The sequence below is a fragment of the Xyrauchen texanus genome, chromosome 35, assembly GCF_025860055.1.
Source record: "Xyrauchen texanus isolate HMW12.3.18 chromosome 35, RBS_HiC_50CHRs, whole genome shotgun sequence".
NCBI classification, from domain to species: Eukaryota; Metazoa; Chordata; class Actinopteri; order Cypriniformes; family Catostomidae; genus Xyrauchen; species Xyrauchen texanus.
Genome location: NC_068310.1, coordinates 11,840,512 through 11,858,969, shown reverse-complemented (window position 1 = coordinate 11,858,969; position 18,458 = coordinate 11,840,512). Strand labels below are relative to the sequence as shown.

General features: G+C 45.7%; 1 protein-coding gene across 2 annotated transcripts in view; it reads right to left on the bottom strand.

Moving 5' to 3' along the window:
• Window positions 1-4,911: 4,911 nt before the first annotated feature.
• LOC127629001 (phosphatase and actin regulator 3-like) overlaps window positions 4,912-18,458 on the bottom strand; it is an 80,116-nt gene continuing 66,569 nt past the window's right edge. For both annotated transcript variants that reach the window (XM_052106006.1, XM_052106007.1), the window contains 5 exons: window positions 11,032-11,087; window positions 10,364-10,425; window positions 5,909-6,049; window positions 5,497-5,573; window positions 4,912-5,309 (listed from right to left, as the gene is read on the bottom strand). In XM_052106006.1, coding sequence (XP_051961966.1) covers window positions 5,294-5,309; window positions 5,497-5,573; window positions 5,909-6,049; window positions 10,364-10,425; window positions 11,032-11,087 — 352 coding nt within the window. In that variant the 3' untranslated portion in view covers window positions 4,912-5,293. The remainder of the gene's footprint in view (window positions 5,310-5,496; window positions 5,574-5,908; window positions 6,050-10,363; window positions 10,426-11,031; window positions 11,088-18,458) is intronic.

Genomic DNA, 18,458 nt, shown 5'->3' with positions numbered 1-18,458 from the left:
TGAGGAGTGTAAGTAAACACAGATGCACTCTAAACTTTACAAACGGCTTTAGGTGATGTAGATAGCAAAGTGTAAGGGAAGTATACAAAAATACCAAATAAGTTAATACAGAATCATTCTCGTTGATTAATAAGTTCTAGGCAGAGCTGCTGCTCTGCTGAAGCAAAACATGTGTGTCGAGCATCTTCAAAGGAAATTATATCTTATAATTAATATACACATTATATCTTTAATGCAGTTATATTTAATGAGTTATAGCTTTATTAAAGTTCAAATAATGTAAATATTAATAGTAAGGTCATGTAAATAACTACAAAAGTCAGAAACTGGCATTTCTCTGTGCAGTCAGCGCATGTTCTATAGTTGCGCGAAGCATCCGATCTAAGGGGGAGACACTGAAACTGCACCTGGCTCATGAAAACTCTGTCGCGGGGATGCTCCATAGCCACTCGTCCCTTGAGTGTGCGCGCTCACTGCAGCTAGATTATAACGTGATGGCTCGCAACTTATTAAATCATAATATATTTGTCACAGTGCATTTCTTATCCTGAAGAAAATTGGCAATATGCAGCTTTATTAATAAGAGAGTTTGTTTTATGTGAGTTAAAGATGGATTGAAGTGAACAGAAAGGTGAGAGAGTGTAGTCTTCACACCATTATACATTGCAAAATAATCTGTTTTTGACTTTTTTGTTTTGGCTTGTTTTCCAATATAAATGTCTAAAACTACTTTAAAACAACATACATTTACTTTAGCAGCTATACTGCAGAAGAAAAAATTGTTATCTGAGAATGTTGAATATAAAATTAAAAATACAAATGTTTTAAAATATCTAAAAATGCTTTTAGAGAATAGATTATGAATATAAGTATATTTTGTCCTTACTGCACTTGCAGAAGTATAACCAAGTAAAACAAATACACTTACATCAGCCACAACATTAAAACGACCTGCCTAATATTGTGTAGGACCCCTCGTGCCACCAAAACAGTGCCAACCCACATCTCAGAATAGAATTCTCTTCTCGCCACAATGGTACAGAGCGGTTATCTGAGTTACTGTAGACTTTATCAGCTCAATTCTCTGTCGATCTCTCTCATCAACAATGCATTTCCATTCGCAGAACTGACGCTCACTGGATGTTTTTTTGTTTTTGGCCCCATTCTGAGTAAATTCTAGAGACTGTTGTGTGGGAAAATCTCAGGAGATCAGCAGTTACAGAAATATTCAAACCAGCCCATCTGTCACCAACAATCATACATGCAATTATTTAATCAGCCAATCGTGTGTCTGCAGTGCATAAAATCATCCAGATGTGGGATAGGAGCTTCTGTTAATGTTCACATCAACCATCAGAATGTGGAACATTTTTAATGTCAGTGATTTGGACCGTGGCATGTTTGTTGGTGCCAGATGGGCTGGTTAGAGTATTTCTGAGTATGTAACTGCTGATATTCTGGGATTTTCACACACAACAGTCTCTAGAATTTACTCAGAATGGTGTTGTGGCAAATGTTGTTCTTTATGTGGAAAGGAGGAAGCAGGGACAAGGTGAACAATCCACGTAGACATTGGTTGTTCCACTTTTCAGTGTCACACATAACACACTGCTTTTCAGCAGTACACACAAGACTAGCTTTTCAGCAGCCACTTCACACTGACACACAGCTCTAGCATCTCTCTCTCAAACTGGTACTCCGGCTCCTCTTTATCTCTCTGCCCAGGCATCTGATCCTTACTGCTCGGCCATGCCTGGCTAGCCACATACCCTCATCTCCCGACTCAGGCCGTGGAGCCATCCGGCCTGACCTATTCCCCTATATCTTGAGGGGAGGTGTTGCCTTTATGGCCGATCCGCTGCCAGATGGTCTTCCCTGCCTCCTGGGAACACAAACAGAATGAGGGGGGGAAAGGAGAGAGAGAACGAGAGAGATAGAAGAGAGGAAAAACAACTCTCCAGTCCCCAAACACGGCGGCAGACGGTCCACCGCCAGCAACACGAGCGATGGTACTGGACTCCTCAGCAGTCCCTTTTGGTCACTGGCTGATGCACTGCTCCAGTGCCACCTGATCAAGTACTACCACAGTGTCACAATCCTCAGTCAGCGGCAAGGACTCTGTGACAACCGTCTTCCTCCAGTCCAGGGTTTCGGCATCAATGTGGCAAATCTTGTTCTTAATGTGGAAAGTAGGAAGCAGGGACCAGTTGAACAATCCATGTAGACATTTATTACTCCACTTTTCAGTGTCACAAATAACACACTGCTTTTCAGCCGCCACTTCACACTGACAGCTCCGTCATCTCTCTCTCGGTTGATTGCTATTTCTCCACCAGGTGTCCGTCCTTACTGTTCGGCCACACCCAGCTCGCCACAGGTGCCAAAAACAAAAAACATCCAGTAAACTGCTGTTCTGTGGATGGAAATGCCTTGTTGAGAAGAGAGGTCAACAGAGATTCTAATCTGAGATGCAGGTTGGCACTGTTTTGGCAGCACGATGGGGACCTACACAATATTAGGCAGGTGGTTTTAATGTTGTGGCTGATCGTGTACATACAAAATACACCAACATTTAAGATACAGTCTCTTAAAGCAAGTCTAAATATCTAATATGATGCTTCTCAAGTAAATGTATCTTGTTTTAAGGATTTTTAGACTATTTTAAATTGATAACAATAGGATTTCTTGCTGTTAGTTTTTAATTAGTTGCTGTAAACTTAACAAAATGCCTCCCCTCCCCTATAATTCAGTGAATCTCATTTAGTGTTATTTTTAAAAGATGATTTTGTCCTCTTTATTGTTGCTAAGCATGTTAAATACAACCTTTTAAGTACAAGCTGAATGGTTGGTTATGAGCTAATGATTAATCATTGCAATAATCACCAGAATAGTCTAATAATCGTTATAATAATGGTTAGATTAGTCGATTATCAAAAAAATAATTAGTTGCTGCCCTACACCACAACTTCAGTGGATAACAGTTTATTGGCAATGCTGTCTTTAGCTGCACCTGAATTTGTGTACTAATGGAATATTGTGACAGGGTGGGGCCGGGTCGTGATTATACACACCCGGTCCCTTATCAGGCTAATTAAGCATCCAAGAGCCAATTGTGGATGGTGGTGCGACGAGACAGAGAACATTTATGGACATATCCGTCGTGTGTGTGTTTGTCTTTTGTTTAAGCTAATCATTAAAATATTGTTTATATTGCCTAATATGGTTATAATATTAATACATTAACATATTGTAATATGGTTCTCGCCTCCTCCTTTTCATTGAACTGCTTTACACTGGTGCCGAAACCCGGGAAGGAGGAGGGATATGCTGTAGTAGAGTTCTCGCCACTACCATCCACCCCAACGGAGCAGCCGCGGCCGTCTGCAGGGGGACGGAGGAGCCTGGAAGTTGACCGCGAGGGGATAAGAGGCTCCTAACCGACCGCCTGGAGCGGTCAGGGCCGCTGCCAGGGGCGGAGGAGTCCCCTACCGGCTGCTGAAACATGGCGGGGTCTGAGACCGCCGACCGCGAGCATTGAGGGGCTCGCTGCCGACCACCTGGAGTGAGAGAACCGCTGCCAGGGGCGGGGGAGACCCCTTCTGTTCCCCGAGAACGCGGCGGGGTGTACCGTCCACCAGGGGCTGGAGGAATGCCTCCAATCCGCCCAGAGAGGTGCGGCTGTTGTCCGTTAGAGGGTGGAGGAATGGCAGAGGAACAAGCTACGGCGTATCGGAGAACTGGCGAGTAAGTGTTTTTTTTTTCCTCATCTCTCTTTCCTCTCTCTCTCACTGCCGCTCTGCGTTGGCCTTTTCCCTCTCGTTTAAATTTTACAGTGTTTTTTGGGGGGGGTACTGCACTGTTACAGGAAGTACCCCCCCCCCCATTTTTTTATTTCTGTTTCCCTCCACTTGTCCTCTCCCTCATCCAGGTAGATGGGGATGACCTGCCGACAGACAGGGCTTAGGGCACGCCCTCCCCCAGGGAAAGAGGGGGTGGGGGTGTACATCATGCCGGGGGCTCCCCTTCCTAAGAGAACGAGGGAGGAATGTGACAGGGCGGAGGGCGGGGCCGGGTTGCGATTATACACACCCGGTCCCTTATCATGCTAATTAAGCCTCCGAGAGGGATAAAGGCCGATTGCAGATTGTGGTGCGATGAGAGAGAGATAGTTTACGGACATGTCCGTCATGTATGTGTGTGTGTTTGTCTTTTGTTTAAGTTAATCATTAAAATATTGTTTATATCGCCAGGCCGGGTCTCGCCTCCTCTCCATTGACCTCCTTTACAAATATGTACAGCATTTCATAAAGAACTTACTTCTCGGACATTAGATATGAAGGCGAGTAGTCCATTTGGGAACATGGCCATTGTCGAATGGCACGAATGTATGACATAGCAACAACAACCTCGAAAAGTACAATTAAACCACAACGAACAACGTTCTTGGTATATAAAGCATTTACAGATGAAAAGAGCCACCAGACTAATGGTTCTCCACCGATTTCTTTTTTTTTTTATTCAGCATTTTTAATCATGATATCTCCAAAGCTCCCATGGTATGATAAGGTAGTGAAGTGTCCAGTGAATGTGCACTTCAGAATATAGTCAGATGTCGGTCATCTGGGTATTTCTCACCTACTCTAACAATTCTTGTCATTTTGCTCCTCCATACAGACAAAAATACCTTTAGTAGTGCTCTTAATAAATCAGAGGTATGTATTAAAAACAACACTGGTAGTATTTCCAAAAGTTTTATATTTTGAAGACAAGTAGTGCTTACAAAGTCGTCCCCCCCACCCCATGTGATGACATGAACAACCCTGTTCAAACTGTCTTTAGTACAGTAGATATGAAACTCATGTATAGCAGGCTTATTAACCCTCAAAAATGTTTTTTTTTTTTTTTTCCTTTCTAGTTTTTTTTCCCCCCTACTTTATTTATTTTTTTTTTGTATGTTTTTTACAGCCGAGCTGGTTACATGTACACAAACATTTACCCAGAACTGATTCATCTTTTTCTTAGCATTCAATGAAATGCAGTCCGGTTTAAAAACACCAAGAACTGAAGTCCCCTGCTGCTCCAGTTGATCAGCTTCAGGTGAAATGTAGGTCACAGATGTTTCTCAGATTTCTTCCGGCAGCCACCCACAGTGGAGACACAGCCTCCAGCATTAACCACACGCTGGAAGAATAAGAGAATCCCATGGACAACGCCACGGCTCTGGAAGAGGTACCTCCAGGATTTTCACATGAACAACACTTTCAGTAGTTTCTTCACAGAAGAAAACCCCCTCTTAGGGCCTGTGAAACCTGGTTAAGAAAAGACAAATCAACAAGGTGCCCTGCCTAATCATGACCATGATGTGCACATTGCCTGATAGTGTTGAATAAAAGTGACGTGCATGAGAGCTCTAATGGGCACTAGTGTCATGAAGAGAACAACCAAAGAGAAAAGCACGGGCACAACTGTTAGAGAGGGCCACACACGCATACCGACCTCGTTAGGTGCTTGCTTGAAGCATGTACCTCCATCTCAGTGCTTTTAAACTCATTCAACTCTTTGCGGATGGCCGCCTGTGGAATCGCAAATAAAAGCCACTTTAATGCATTCTCCTGTAACAGTCTGCTGAGAGTAAAACCAGGGCATTGTATAATGAGTAAACGTACTGATGTGGGCAAGTTAATTTGATTATAAAGCAAGAAAACTACTGGCACTAACTCTATTGCTGTTTATTGCTTCATAAATATATTACGTTTACTAACATCAAATACTAGGTACAAGCTTCTCTAGTTTTGGTGGAGCTTCTAAAACAAAACAAAACAAAACAAATCTCATCTGTGTTGTTTTATTGAATAATAGACAAACCAATGGCCACTGTAAACATTTGCTGACATCAGATTGTAGTCACCTTATCAGATGCAGACAGTCTGGTCCAGGGTTTGTCAGCTCTCCTGTCATAATCCTGGGCTTTGGCCACCTCAACATAGTCACTGAAGCGGATGAGAATCTTTCTTTCCCTTAGTTCATCAACTGTTGGCCTCTGGTTGAGCTATAAAAAAACAATGTTTTTAATATAGCTGCCAAAGTTAAATTGTTCATTTGTGAGATTAATTAAATATAATTTTCTTTTTTTTTAACTATTCAAACATTCTCCTAATTTAACAATTTAATTATGTTCTGTGATTTATAAAGGTTGGAATGAGAGCACCAATCACCAGGCTTATTTTAGCAAAGGTTGGAGAAAGACCTTTGTGAATGCTAATTAAAAAAAAAAAAAAACATATGCTGATATGAGAGGGGAAAATTTCACTGAGAACTAATTGTGCCTGGTAAGAGTGCCATATATTTGCATGCACTATCTGCATTGGTTAAGTGCTTGATTTACTAAAGGATTTAAGGTGCGGTCACATTTACCTTTCAACTGCGAAATTCAATGGGCAAAGAAGGTGTGGGCGGACTTTGAGTGTGCGTTGAACCAGCCAAAATAAATTGTCAAGCAGCCTCTTTTTAATGCTACAATTTATACTCAGTGCGTCTTAAGTTAAAAAGAAACTCACTGCTGAAATCCATTTTGAACATTCAGTTTAGCTGTGTACAAAGCACCGCCCACACAGGGGTCACTGCGAAACTAAGCAACTTCATATTGGTCAATGCGGCAATTTGTCCAGTCAAAGTTCACCAAACTTAAACTCCACACGAAATCCAAGAGGGAAAATTCTTCGCCACCGGAAGTCCATGGCACGCAGATTCCCATTTAGATGACTGTATTTCACTTGCGCAATTTCACAGTGCAAAGGTAAATGTGAGTGCACATTTATGCAGATCAGGCAGTGGCATGAATTGGTAGTGGATTGGTTCTAAGCGCTATATAGTGGTGGATGCACTCTCATTGGACCGTGCAGCATCACTCCACTACTGTGATCCAGACACCTGAATCTTCTCTTTAAAATTATGAAAATGCTCTTGACTACAATACAAATCTGGATGATAAATGCCAGAATATACACTCTTCTCCTTCATTTGATCATTATTTGATGAATTGCTGCATCCATGATCAATAGTACCGTAATTTCCAGACTATAAGCCGCAACTTTTTTCCCACGCTTGGAACCTCGCGGCTTATACAATGACGCGGCTAATATATGGATTTTTCCCGCTTTCAAATTTTATAAAAAAAAAAAAAAAAAACATTCTGTGACGTGCTCAGTTTTTTGGCGGCGTGAAGCTTTCATTAGACCAGTGAAATTGCCGAACGGGTTAAGGTCAAACAACTTTTTTTGTTTACTGTTTAGATTAAATCGAACGCGCTCAAACTTCCCATCATTCTGATTACGGTAGTCATTTTGTCACCCTCATCATGGCAAAGACATGGAGAAACGCATATGATGCTGCTTTCAAGTTGAAGGCGATTGATCTGGCTGTTGGAAAAGGAAATAGAGCTGCTGCACGGGAGCTTGGTCTTAATGAGTCGATGATAAGACGTTGGAAACAGCAGCGTGAGGAATTGACTCAGTGCAAAAAGACAACTAAATCTGAGGCTATTCAACTCTGACACCGAAGGAGATGACTTCAGTGGTTTCAGTGCACAGGAGGAGGAAGATAGTGACCAATGACTTTCTTGCTAGGCTACTGTTTACTGCAAATTTTTTTACTTTTTGTTACAAGCCGTGTGTGGCAGCGGGGGCGTGGTCAAGCGCCCGTCCGGGAGAGAAAAGCGGTAAGGGCGCTTACACCTGAGCTAAATTATGTGTAACACCGGTGTCTAATTTCAGTAAGCATGGGGAGAGCGGCATAAAAAGGCAGCAGCCACAGAGCTGAGAGAGTGACACACGTCAGTCTAGTGTTGGCGCATAGAAGAATTGAGAAACTTTATAAAATTGATTGTAAACATTGCTGTGGCCATTAAAAGCCTTACCTGGAACGTCAAGTGCCCTGCTTCACGTGTCCTTCTAGGGAAAACTGTCACACTGGCACCAGTGTGACAGTTTTCAGCAGGGAATAATTTAGCTCCGGTGCAAGCGCCCTTACCGCTTTTCTCTACCGGACGGGCGCTTGACCACGCCCCCACTGCCACACCGTGTTTCGTTAAAGCCTATTTATTTTTGTTACAAGCCATGTTTCGTTAAAGCCTGAGTAAAGTTCATTTGTTTCAATGTACCGGTAGGCACCTGCAGCTTATAGACATGTGCGGCTTATTTATGTTCAAAATATATATATTTTTTAAATTCAGTGTGTGCGGCTTATATTCAGGTGCGCTCAATAGTCCGGAAATTACAGTAAATAAACACACATCTCTTAAATAAAATTCCGTTTACTGCCTGTTTTGTGATGCAATTGTGAATAAAGCACAATCTATATTGAACTGAACTTACATAGAAAAGAAGTGCATTTGAATGACAATTACTTATTTTAAATACTGAATTATTACTATATAATACTGGTTTAATCATAAAGTTACACTCCTAAGCAATGCAAACTGATTTGAAATATCCATGTGTATTCTTATTTAAATAATGTGTTATGTATTGCACATAAAAAATTACCCAAGAATGCAATGCACAAGAATACAAAAAAAAAAAAACAATTACATTTATATTTTATTCAATTGTTTTCATTTATTTTATATTATGTAATGTATTATTCTGTTTTAACCATCATCTAGTCCAGCTCTTTTTTCTGCCTGTCACATGAAATCAGATCTTTTCTCCTCAAACTCAATGATCTAAATGTTTTAGTACAACCCCTGGTAAAAATGATGGAATCACCACACTTAGAGGATGTTCACCCAGCTTTTTTACTTCATAGCAAATAAACGATTGACAGATATGACACAAAACAATTTTTGTTTAACATCTGAACAGTCTGGCTTCATAAAACATCCCACAAACAAATTAAATTACATTATTTGAATTAATGGCATATTTTTTCCATAACAATTATAGAAAATAAAATATGTTATCAGCAACAAAAAACAATCACAATTTGTACTTTGTTGCTCCTCTGGCTTTTTTGATGGCCTGAATTCTTAGAGACGTGGACTTCACTTTTGAAAAACAATATTCTCCATCAAGCTGGTTCCAACTTTCTCAAATAGCGGTTGACAGATCAGCTTTGCAGGATGGAGACTTGTCAGACCAATTTTTTCAATTTCAACCATAAATGTTGCTGGCAATGTCACTGAGTTGATATGCCTTTCCTGAAGAAAAGCTTTAACATTCTTTGCTCTGTGGCAAGATGCATTCTCATCCTGAAAAATGACATCACCACCAAACCTATTTACTATCGATGGATTGAGAAAAGGGTCCAAAATTTCATTGACTTGAAGTAATGATTGCCATCTCCCTGGTCCTTTACCTGACATGCAACCCGATGTCATAAATGACTGGGGAAATTTGTCATCTTTATGTTTCATTAGAACGGCACCAGACAAAAGTTTCAGCATCATCCATCGCCTTGGCCAATGGAGATTCGTGATTCATCGCTGAATATCACTTTCATCCAATCATCCACACTCCATGATTGCTTCTCTTTAGCCCACTGTGGCCTTGTTTTCTTCTGTTTAGGTGTGAGTGCTGGTTTTTGCTTTTCTATATGTAAATCCTGTTTCATTCAGTTCATTTCTTACAGTTCTGTCACAAACATTGACACCTGTTTCATTTGTTTTGTTGTGCATTTAGTTTTTTCAAGGCAAATTGCTTTGGGTTTTCTATGCTGGCGCTTTGACGTCCTTGGTCTACCCATATGTTTTCCTTTTATAACCTTCCAATTCTGTTGCATTTTCTTCTTCAAGGAGTTTTATAATCCTTTCCATTGTTTCATCTGACAAGTCTCTTGTTGTGGCCATGTTTCCTTTCAGTTAGCCAAGTCCCACAGCTCATTAAGGTCTGTAAGCACTCACTTTTTCTGCAGACTAATTTGCATTTTTAGACTTGTGCTGGTATTTGTTTCAGAAATGCAAATTACAAGGTGATTACATATTTGATCTTATAAGACATATGCCATTAATTCAACTAATGTAATTTTATTTGTTTGAGGGATGTTTCATGAAGCCAGAATGTTCAGCTATTAAACAAAGATAGCTTTGTGTCATTTCTGTGATTTGTTTATTTGCAACGAAGTAAAAAATCTGGGTGAACATCCTGTAAGTGTGATGATATATTTGAAGGATTCTGAACAATATTACACAAAAATTCAGTGCTTTCCTTTCCTGAAATCTCTGCTTTTCCCTTGAAGAGTGCATCTTTATGAATCTCTAGACTATAATGTGCACATCAATTTACCAACCAACAGCCATCAGATTCAGAGATCAATCATGTGGAAAACATGATCCAAGCGAACTGAAATTGAATATTGAGATGTTTACCTTTCTGTTAAGCCTCTGTTTAATCTCTCTTCTTTCCTCTTGCTCTGTCTGATCGTTCCTCTCTGAAAGAGCACAATAGAAAGGATGAGCACAGAGATACAATAAGAGAGATCTGAGCTAATCAAGAGCACAGTCACATGCTCTGAATAAGAACACAGGGGTCACAGTGTTATTCTCATCTCCAACAAGCATGCTTGAGCAATACTTGTTTTTCTCTACAGTATAATATCTGAAAAATTATCAAGTAATCTTGATTTAATACTCTGATTTAATTTTGAACACTTCAAGAAGAATGCTAGAACATTTAAAGTGTTTTGACAACTTTAGTTTAGTTTTTAGTTCCATAACCACAAACAAACTTTAATTCTAACAAAAGAACTGCATTAAATGAAAGAGAAAATATGATTGATATTTGGAAAGGAACTTTAAATTGAAAAATTGTAAATGACTAATAAATGTTATAAATAATGAAATAAATTAGTCTACTTTATAAGTATTCTAATAATTATTATTATTATTATTAAATACCCAAATTGTAATATTATTACTACAATACTATAATATATATATATATATATATATATATATATATATATATATATATATATATATATCGTTTTGCATTTTTTAACTCCATATAAACTATCAAATAATATCTTCTCACTCACGTTTTAAAATATTTCTGCTCTCCAGCTCTTCAACGGCTGGCCGCTGACTGAGTCTCCTGCGAAAAAACACCAGAACAACGTTTTGAACCATATTATAATCACTTGTTCAGAGGCAGCTCAACGAGATCCTGTGATGAGAGATATTCTGAAGGGAAGTTCAAAGTCTCTCCGTCCTTTGTGTTGTTCGGCGTTTCTACTGCACTCAAGTGCGCTCTTCATCTGGATCAACAAACGTGGCTTGTTCCCCGTCCTTTTCTGCGAATTTGCGATTGTACACACCTTTATCTCACTAATAAGATGATGTGCCGATGCGCTTAAATGTCATTACGAGAAAATGCAGTCGCTGCATAACAGTCCGCGAGAGATCTCGTGCTCCTTGTTGTCGTTTGTGTTCAGGCGCGCGGTCTTTTGAACAGCTTGGCGCGTGCTGTCGAGTGATGCTGCATGCGAGAATTGATGTGTGCTCGCTCGCTCGCTCGCTCGCTCTCTCTCTCTCTCTCTCTCTCTCGCTCGCTCGCTCTCTCTCTTTCTCAATTTCTCAATTTCAATTTAAAAGTAGCCTACTTTATTGGCATGATTGCGTTTACATACAATATTGCCAAAGCATTAATACACAAAACAGATAATGACAAGACAAATAATAATAATAAAATGGTAACAAATAGCAATAGAGATATAATTAAAATAAGGTGCCAGGTAATGAATAAAATCAAATAAAAACTATAATAACAATATACACTATACAATATAAAATAAAATAAGCATTTAACACAACATTATGAACATAATGTACTTCATTCACAGTACTTTTATTCTCTTAAGGCAGTGATTGGTTTCTGAGGCTATGCAGCTCAAAAATGAATTTAGCTTCAACTGATACATGATGGTCCTCCCCCAGTAACACCAGCATCTGATCTGTTTCTGCTGAACTGGAAAACTGTGGCATGAGGTTTGAGAGTTTGTGGAGGCATTTCTCTCTCACCTCAAATTTCTCACAGTGAAGGAGAAAGTGTGTCTCTGTCTCGACCTCACCCGTGTCACAGTGAGCACAGACTCGTTCTTCCTTTGAAAGCCATGTTTGTCTGTGTTGGCCTTTTTCTATGTCCAGACTGTGATCACTGAGCCTGTATTTGGAGAGGATCCTGTTTTGGATCTCTTACACTGTGCAGTTCCCCTTCTGTCGCTCTCTCCACGTTGTGTCAGAGAAGCGACACTAGGGGTCTCTCTTGAGCGCCGATATTCACCTCTGAACTATGAAAAAAGGCCAATGAGAGTTGGCAACCAGTATTTGCATGTCCCGCCTTCGGGCTTGCACACCCAGGAGGAGGCCGACGCACAAATGTCCGATATGCTTTCACGGGCAGCCAACAGCGTGGGTCTGGATTGGAACCCTCCATCCTCCCCACAGCCATCACGGCTGGATGATTGGTTCTTGGGCATTGGGCGCCGCTCACAGCCTCGCCCCCCCACCCCGGTTCCTTTCTTCCCGGAGGTGCATGATGAGCTGACGTCTTCGTGGAGAGCACCCCTCTCCACTCGTCGCACCGCCACCTGCTCATCCGCCCTCGCCACCCTCGACGGCGGAGCGCGCCACGGGTACACGGAGATCCCCCAGGTGGATAGAGCTGTTGCGCTCCACTTATGTCCCAGAAGCACTACCACCTGGCGGGGCCGCCCTGTACTCCCTTCCCGGTCCTGTAGAGCAACATCCTCGCTCACCGCGAAGGCCTACAGCGCTACTGGACGCGCCGCTTCCGCCCTGCATGCCATGGCTCTCCTGCAGGTCAACCAAGCCAAGGCACTTCGCAACATGCACGGGGGTGGCCCTGATCCCGACACGCTGCAGGAACTGCGCTCAGCGACCGACCTCGCCCTGAGAGCGACGAAGGTCACAGCGCAGGCACTCGGGCAGGCGATGGCCACTCTGGTGTTCCAGGAACATCAGCAATGGCTGGACTTGGTTGAGATGCGTGAAGCTGACAAGACTCGCTTCCTCAACGCCCCTGTCTCCCAGTTCGGCCTCTTCGGTGACACCGTTGAGGACTTTGCCCAGCAGTTCTCCCTGGTGAAGAAGCAGACGGAGGCCATTTCGCACATCATGCCTGCCGCAAGCTTGCCGCCACGGCCCAGGCCCCACCTGCTCGCCGAGGGCGTCCTCCCGCGGCCAGAAGACCTTCTGCTCTGCCCCAACCTGGGCCCAGCTCTCAGCCCCGGCGTCGAGCAAACCGCAGGAAGCGTACGCCCCCTGCCTCACGGACCCCTTCGAGGACCCAGAAGGCTCCCAAGCATCCCTGAGACAGCGGACCCAGAGGACGAGAAGTTAGCTCCGGAGGTGGTAAGACCACTCCGTCCCCGGTGGAGGGCCGGGAGGAGAATCTTTTGTTTTTCATTTACCGCACCCCTGACGGGGCTGCGGTACCAAATTCTCAATAAAAGAGCTATTTCCTTTACCTCTGGGTCACATGGCCTGCAAATGCCGTTCTAACGGCACTGTGCTTTCAGGCCTCAACAGTCTCGGCGCCCAGGATGCGGTGCTCCCGCCCTCAGCCCCACGACTGTTCCCCGGACGGCCGGTTCAGACGAGTCCAGAGGACGCCAGCATCAGACCTCCTCCTCAGTCACGAACCCGCCCCCTGCCGGGTGCGCGGAACAAGGTAAGTGCTTTGAGTTTATTCTCAGCACCAGAGCCTCGGGACGCCACAGCGCCTCCCGACGCCGCGTTACCTGTTCCGCGCCGCTGCAAAGCCCCGCCGGGTACGTCCAAAGTACTCGTCCCCTTGGTGCCCCTAGCACGGAGCTTAGAGGCATGGCTTTCACTGCCCAGCTCATCACGGTGGCTGCACCGGAACATCCGACTCGGTTACGCAATTCAGTTTGCCAGGTCTCCGCCCCCCTTCGTGGGCGTTCGTTCCTCCGCAGTGCACGGCGAACATGCCCACTCCCTGCGTGAGGAAATCGCCTCCCTTCTAATCAAGGACGCGATAGAGCCTGTCCCTCCGACCGAAACAAAGAAGGGTTTCTACAGCCCTTACCGTTGTACCCAAGAAAGGCGGCGGCATACGACCGATCTTGGACCTGCGAGTTTTCAATCGGACCTTGTCCAAACTCCCGTTCAAAATGCTTACCCAGAAACAAATTTTATCTGGCGTCCGGCATCTAGATTGGTTCACAGCGGTAGACCTGAAGGACGCGTACTTCCACGTCTCAATTCGCCCTCGACATCGACCCTTTCTACGGTTCGCGTTCAACGGCCAGGCGTATCAGTACAAGGTCCTCCCCTTCGGCCTGTCTCTGTCCCCTCGCGTCTTCACGAAGGTCGCAGAGGCGGCTCTTGCCCCGCTATGAGGAGCGGGCATACGCATACTCAATTACCTCGACGATTGGCTCATTTTGGCCTCCTCGCAGGAATTACTATGCGCACACAGAGACCAGGTGCTCGAGCACCTCGGCCGTTTAGGGTTTCAGGTCAACTGGGAAAAGAGCAAGCTCACCCCGGTCCAGAGCATCTCTTTTCTCGGTTTGGAGTTAGACTCAGTCTCAATGACAGCACGTCTCTCCAACGAGCATGCTCAGTCAGTGCTGGAATGCCTCGCTTCTTTCGAACCAGGCACCGTGGTCCCTTTGAAACGTTTCTAACGGCTCCTGGGGCATATGGCATCCTCCACGGCGGCCGCACCACTGGGGTTGATGCATATGAGACCACTTCAGCATTGGCTCCAGACTCGAGTCCCGAGACGAGCATGGCGCCACGGCACGCACGGCGTGGAAGTTACCCCTGCCTGCTGCCAAACCTTCAAACCCTGGACAGACCTCTGCTTTCTACGGGCAGGAGTACCCTTGCTGCAGGTGTCCCGTCGTGTTCTGGTTACAACCAGCGCCTCCAAATTGGGTTGGGGTGCCGTGTGCAACGGGCGCGCAGCCGCAGGCCGGTGGAACCAAGGCCCGCTGCGCTGGCACATCAACTGCCTAGAGCTGCTGGCCGTTTTTCTTGCCCTGAAGAAATTTCTTCCGTTGATTCGTGGCAAGCACGTCCTAGTCAGGACAAACAGCACCACGGTGGTGGCCTACATAAACCGCCAAGGCGGAGTACGCTCCCTCCACATGTCACAGCTCGCCCATCGTCTCCTCCTTTGGAGTCAGCAGCGACTGGAGTCACTGCGCGCCACTCACATCCCCGGCAACCTCAATGTGATAGCGGATGCACTGTCAAGACAAAACTTGCCCGGCGGAGAGTGGAGGCTCCACCCCCAATCGGTCCAGCTGATTTGGGACAGGTTCGGCAAGGCCCAGGTAGACCTGTTTGCCTCCCAGGAAACCTCCCACTGTCCGCTCTGGTATGCCCTCACAGAGGCTCCCCTTGGGACAGATGCTCTGGCGCACAGCTGGCCCACGGGGCTGCGCAAGTACGCTTTTCCCCCAGTGAGCCTTCTTGCACAGGTGCTATGCAAGGTCAGGGAGGACAAGGAGCAAGTCACTCTGGTGGCCCCCTACTGGCCCAACCGGACGTGGTTTTCGGATCTCATGCTCCTCATGACAGCCCCTCCCTGGCAAATTCCCCTGAGGAAGGACCTTCTTTCTCAGGGACGGGGCACGCTCTGGCATCCGCATCCAGACCTCTGGAATCTCCACATCTGGTCCCTGGACGGGACGCGGAGGATCTAGCCGGCCTACCTTCGGCCGTCATAGACACTATTAACCAAGCCAGAGCCCCTTCGACCAGGCATCTTTACGCCCTGAAGTGGTGTCTGTTCGCGGACTGGTGTTCTTCCCGAGCCGAAGACCCGCAGAAGTGCGCAGTTAGGTCAGTGCTCGTGTTTCTTCAGGAGAGGCTGGAGAGGAGGCTGTCCCCCTCCACCCTCAAGGTGTATGTTGCCGCTATCGCGGCCCACCATGACACGGTAGACGGCAAGTCTCTTGGTAAGCACGACTTAATCGTCAGGTTCCTAAAAGGTGCCCGGAGGATGACTCCCTCCCAGCCTAACCTGTTTCCCTCCTGGGATCTCTCGGTCGTCCTTATGGGACTCCGGAGACCCCCCTTCGAGCCACTTGACTCAGTTGGACTCAGGGCCCTCTCTCAAGACCGCCCTGCTGAATGCGCTCGCTTCCATCAAGAGGGTCGGGGACCTGCATGCGTTCTCTGTTAGCGACGCTTGCCTGGAGTTCGGTCCGGCGGACACTTTCGTGATCCTAAGACCGCGACCGGGCTACGTGCCCAAGGTTCCTACCACACCCTTCAGGGATCAGGTGGTGAACCTGCAAGCGCTGCCCCCGGGAGGAGGCAGACCCAGCCCTTTCACTGCTGTGTCCAGTACGTGCCTTACGTATTTACCTGGACCGCACACAGAGCACCAGATGCTCTGAGCAGCTCTTCGTCTGCTTTGGGGGACAGCAGAAAGGGAATGCTGTCTTCAAGCAGAGACTCGCCCACTGGGTTGTCGACGCCATTTCCCTGGCTTATCACACCCAGGCCGTGCCCCCCCCTTTGCGGGTCTGAGCCCACTCCACCAGGAGTGTTGCGTCCTTGTGGGCACTGGCTAGGGGCACTGCCCTAGCAGACATTTGTAGAGCAGCTCGCTGGGCAACACCTAACACTTTTGCGAGATTCTACAATCTCCGAGTTGAGTCAGTATCGTCCCGTGTTCTCTCAGGTACCGAGCCCGTAGAACTCGGTGGCACGTCCACGATCTGAACGGGTGAATCACTTGCACCCAGCGCCCTTCCCCCTAACCAGGGGAAACAGTGCGCCTTCATTCCCAGGAGATCCCAGGTTTGGGACACTGGTTGACTCCTCCCTAGCCCTCGTGGGTCGCAGTTCAGCGGAGGAACTCGCCGACCCAAACCACTGCGGGTACCGCAAGCTACCCTGTACTGGTATAGGTGCCCCACAGGTAAGGCCTCCTGTTCGGACTCCCCCTGTGTGTAAAACCACGGTTCTGTCCCCTCACGAGTTGACTCCGTGTTTCCCTTAGGCAGTTACAGCTGCCTCGGTTGCCGTGCTGTTTGCTTCCCCTCTGCGAGGCTGGATCTACCACCGCGACTACTTTTCCGCGATAAGACCTAAGTATAGGCCATGCGATGTATTTGCCACTCAAAATTTGCCTCCCCTCCCGGCTAGGTGTGGCCTCCGCAGGGTCTTCTCTGCACTAATAAGGGCTAAGACCCCCTTCCCTCAATGCGTGTAAGGGCCCCGGCCGTAGTTGCTCTATGCGAGAAACATAGAGAGAAAAGAGGCCCAGCCAGGCAGGCCCGTTCCCATGTTGGCGGCCATCACCTTGTTCCCCCCTCCAGGGTAACGATAAGGAATCCTGATGGCTTAAATGGGTCATTGGGGAAGGGTACGTGCAGCCTGATACAGTTGGTCGTTCTGCACGTAGGAATACCTGCTCGCTCCTGTATCAGCAGATCACGTACACGGCTCAGCGCATGGCTCTTTTTAAGTGGAACCCTAGTGTCGCTTCTCTGACACAACGTGGAGAGAGGGACAGAAGGGGAACGTCTAGGTTACGTATGTAACCTCCGTTCCCCGATGGAGGGAACGAGACGTTGTGTCTCCCCTGCCACGTCGCTGAGCCGAGCCCCTGTTGTGGCCGGACCATTTCCGGCTCCTCAGAAAAATCCTGAATGAACTCCCGTATTTGCGCCGCTTAAATACCCGTATGTCCGGGGGCGGGACATGCAAATACTGGTTGCCAACTCTCATTGGCCTTTTTTCATAGTTCAGAGGTGAATATCGGCGCTCAAGAGAGACCCCTAGTGTCACTTCTCTGACACAACGTCTCGTTCCCTCCATCGGGGAACGGAGGTTACATACGTAACCTAGACGATATTCTGCTAGATTATATGTTCTGTTTAGGGCCTGATAACATTCCAATTTGCTTTGGTTTTTACTTTAATTTTCCCAATGGTCCAAATATGAATTTTTTGCTTTCTTTTATGATTTGGTTTATTCTGATTTGGTTTAGTTCAGCAGTGCTGGTCTGAAACTGGTGTTTGTTAGATGTTAGTGGGTTTGTGAGTTTCAGAGCCAGCTGACAAAGGGGACTTGTTTTAGGCTTCAGCTCTTGGGTTTTAAGGGCTTCATGTTGCAGTGTGTTAGGGGAACCTGAATTTAGGTATGTCCAAAATTTGAGGGATCGTTTTTCAATATGTATTTTAATGGGGTATCTGCCTAGTTTGGCCCGGCATGCATTAGTAGGTGTTCTTCTCTGAACTCTTAGAATGTTTCTACAGAATTCTGCATGCAGGGATTCTATTCTCTCTCTCTCTCTGCTCTCTCTCTCTCTCTCTCTCTCTCTCAATTCAATTCAATGAGCTTTATTGGCATGACAAAGACATTGTGTATTGCCAATGCAATTACATAGAAAAACAGAACAGGAACTGAACTAGGACATGAGAACAATAATAACTATAAAGAAATAACCTTCAGC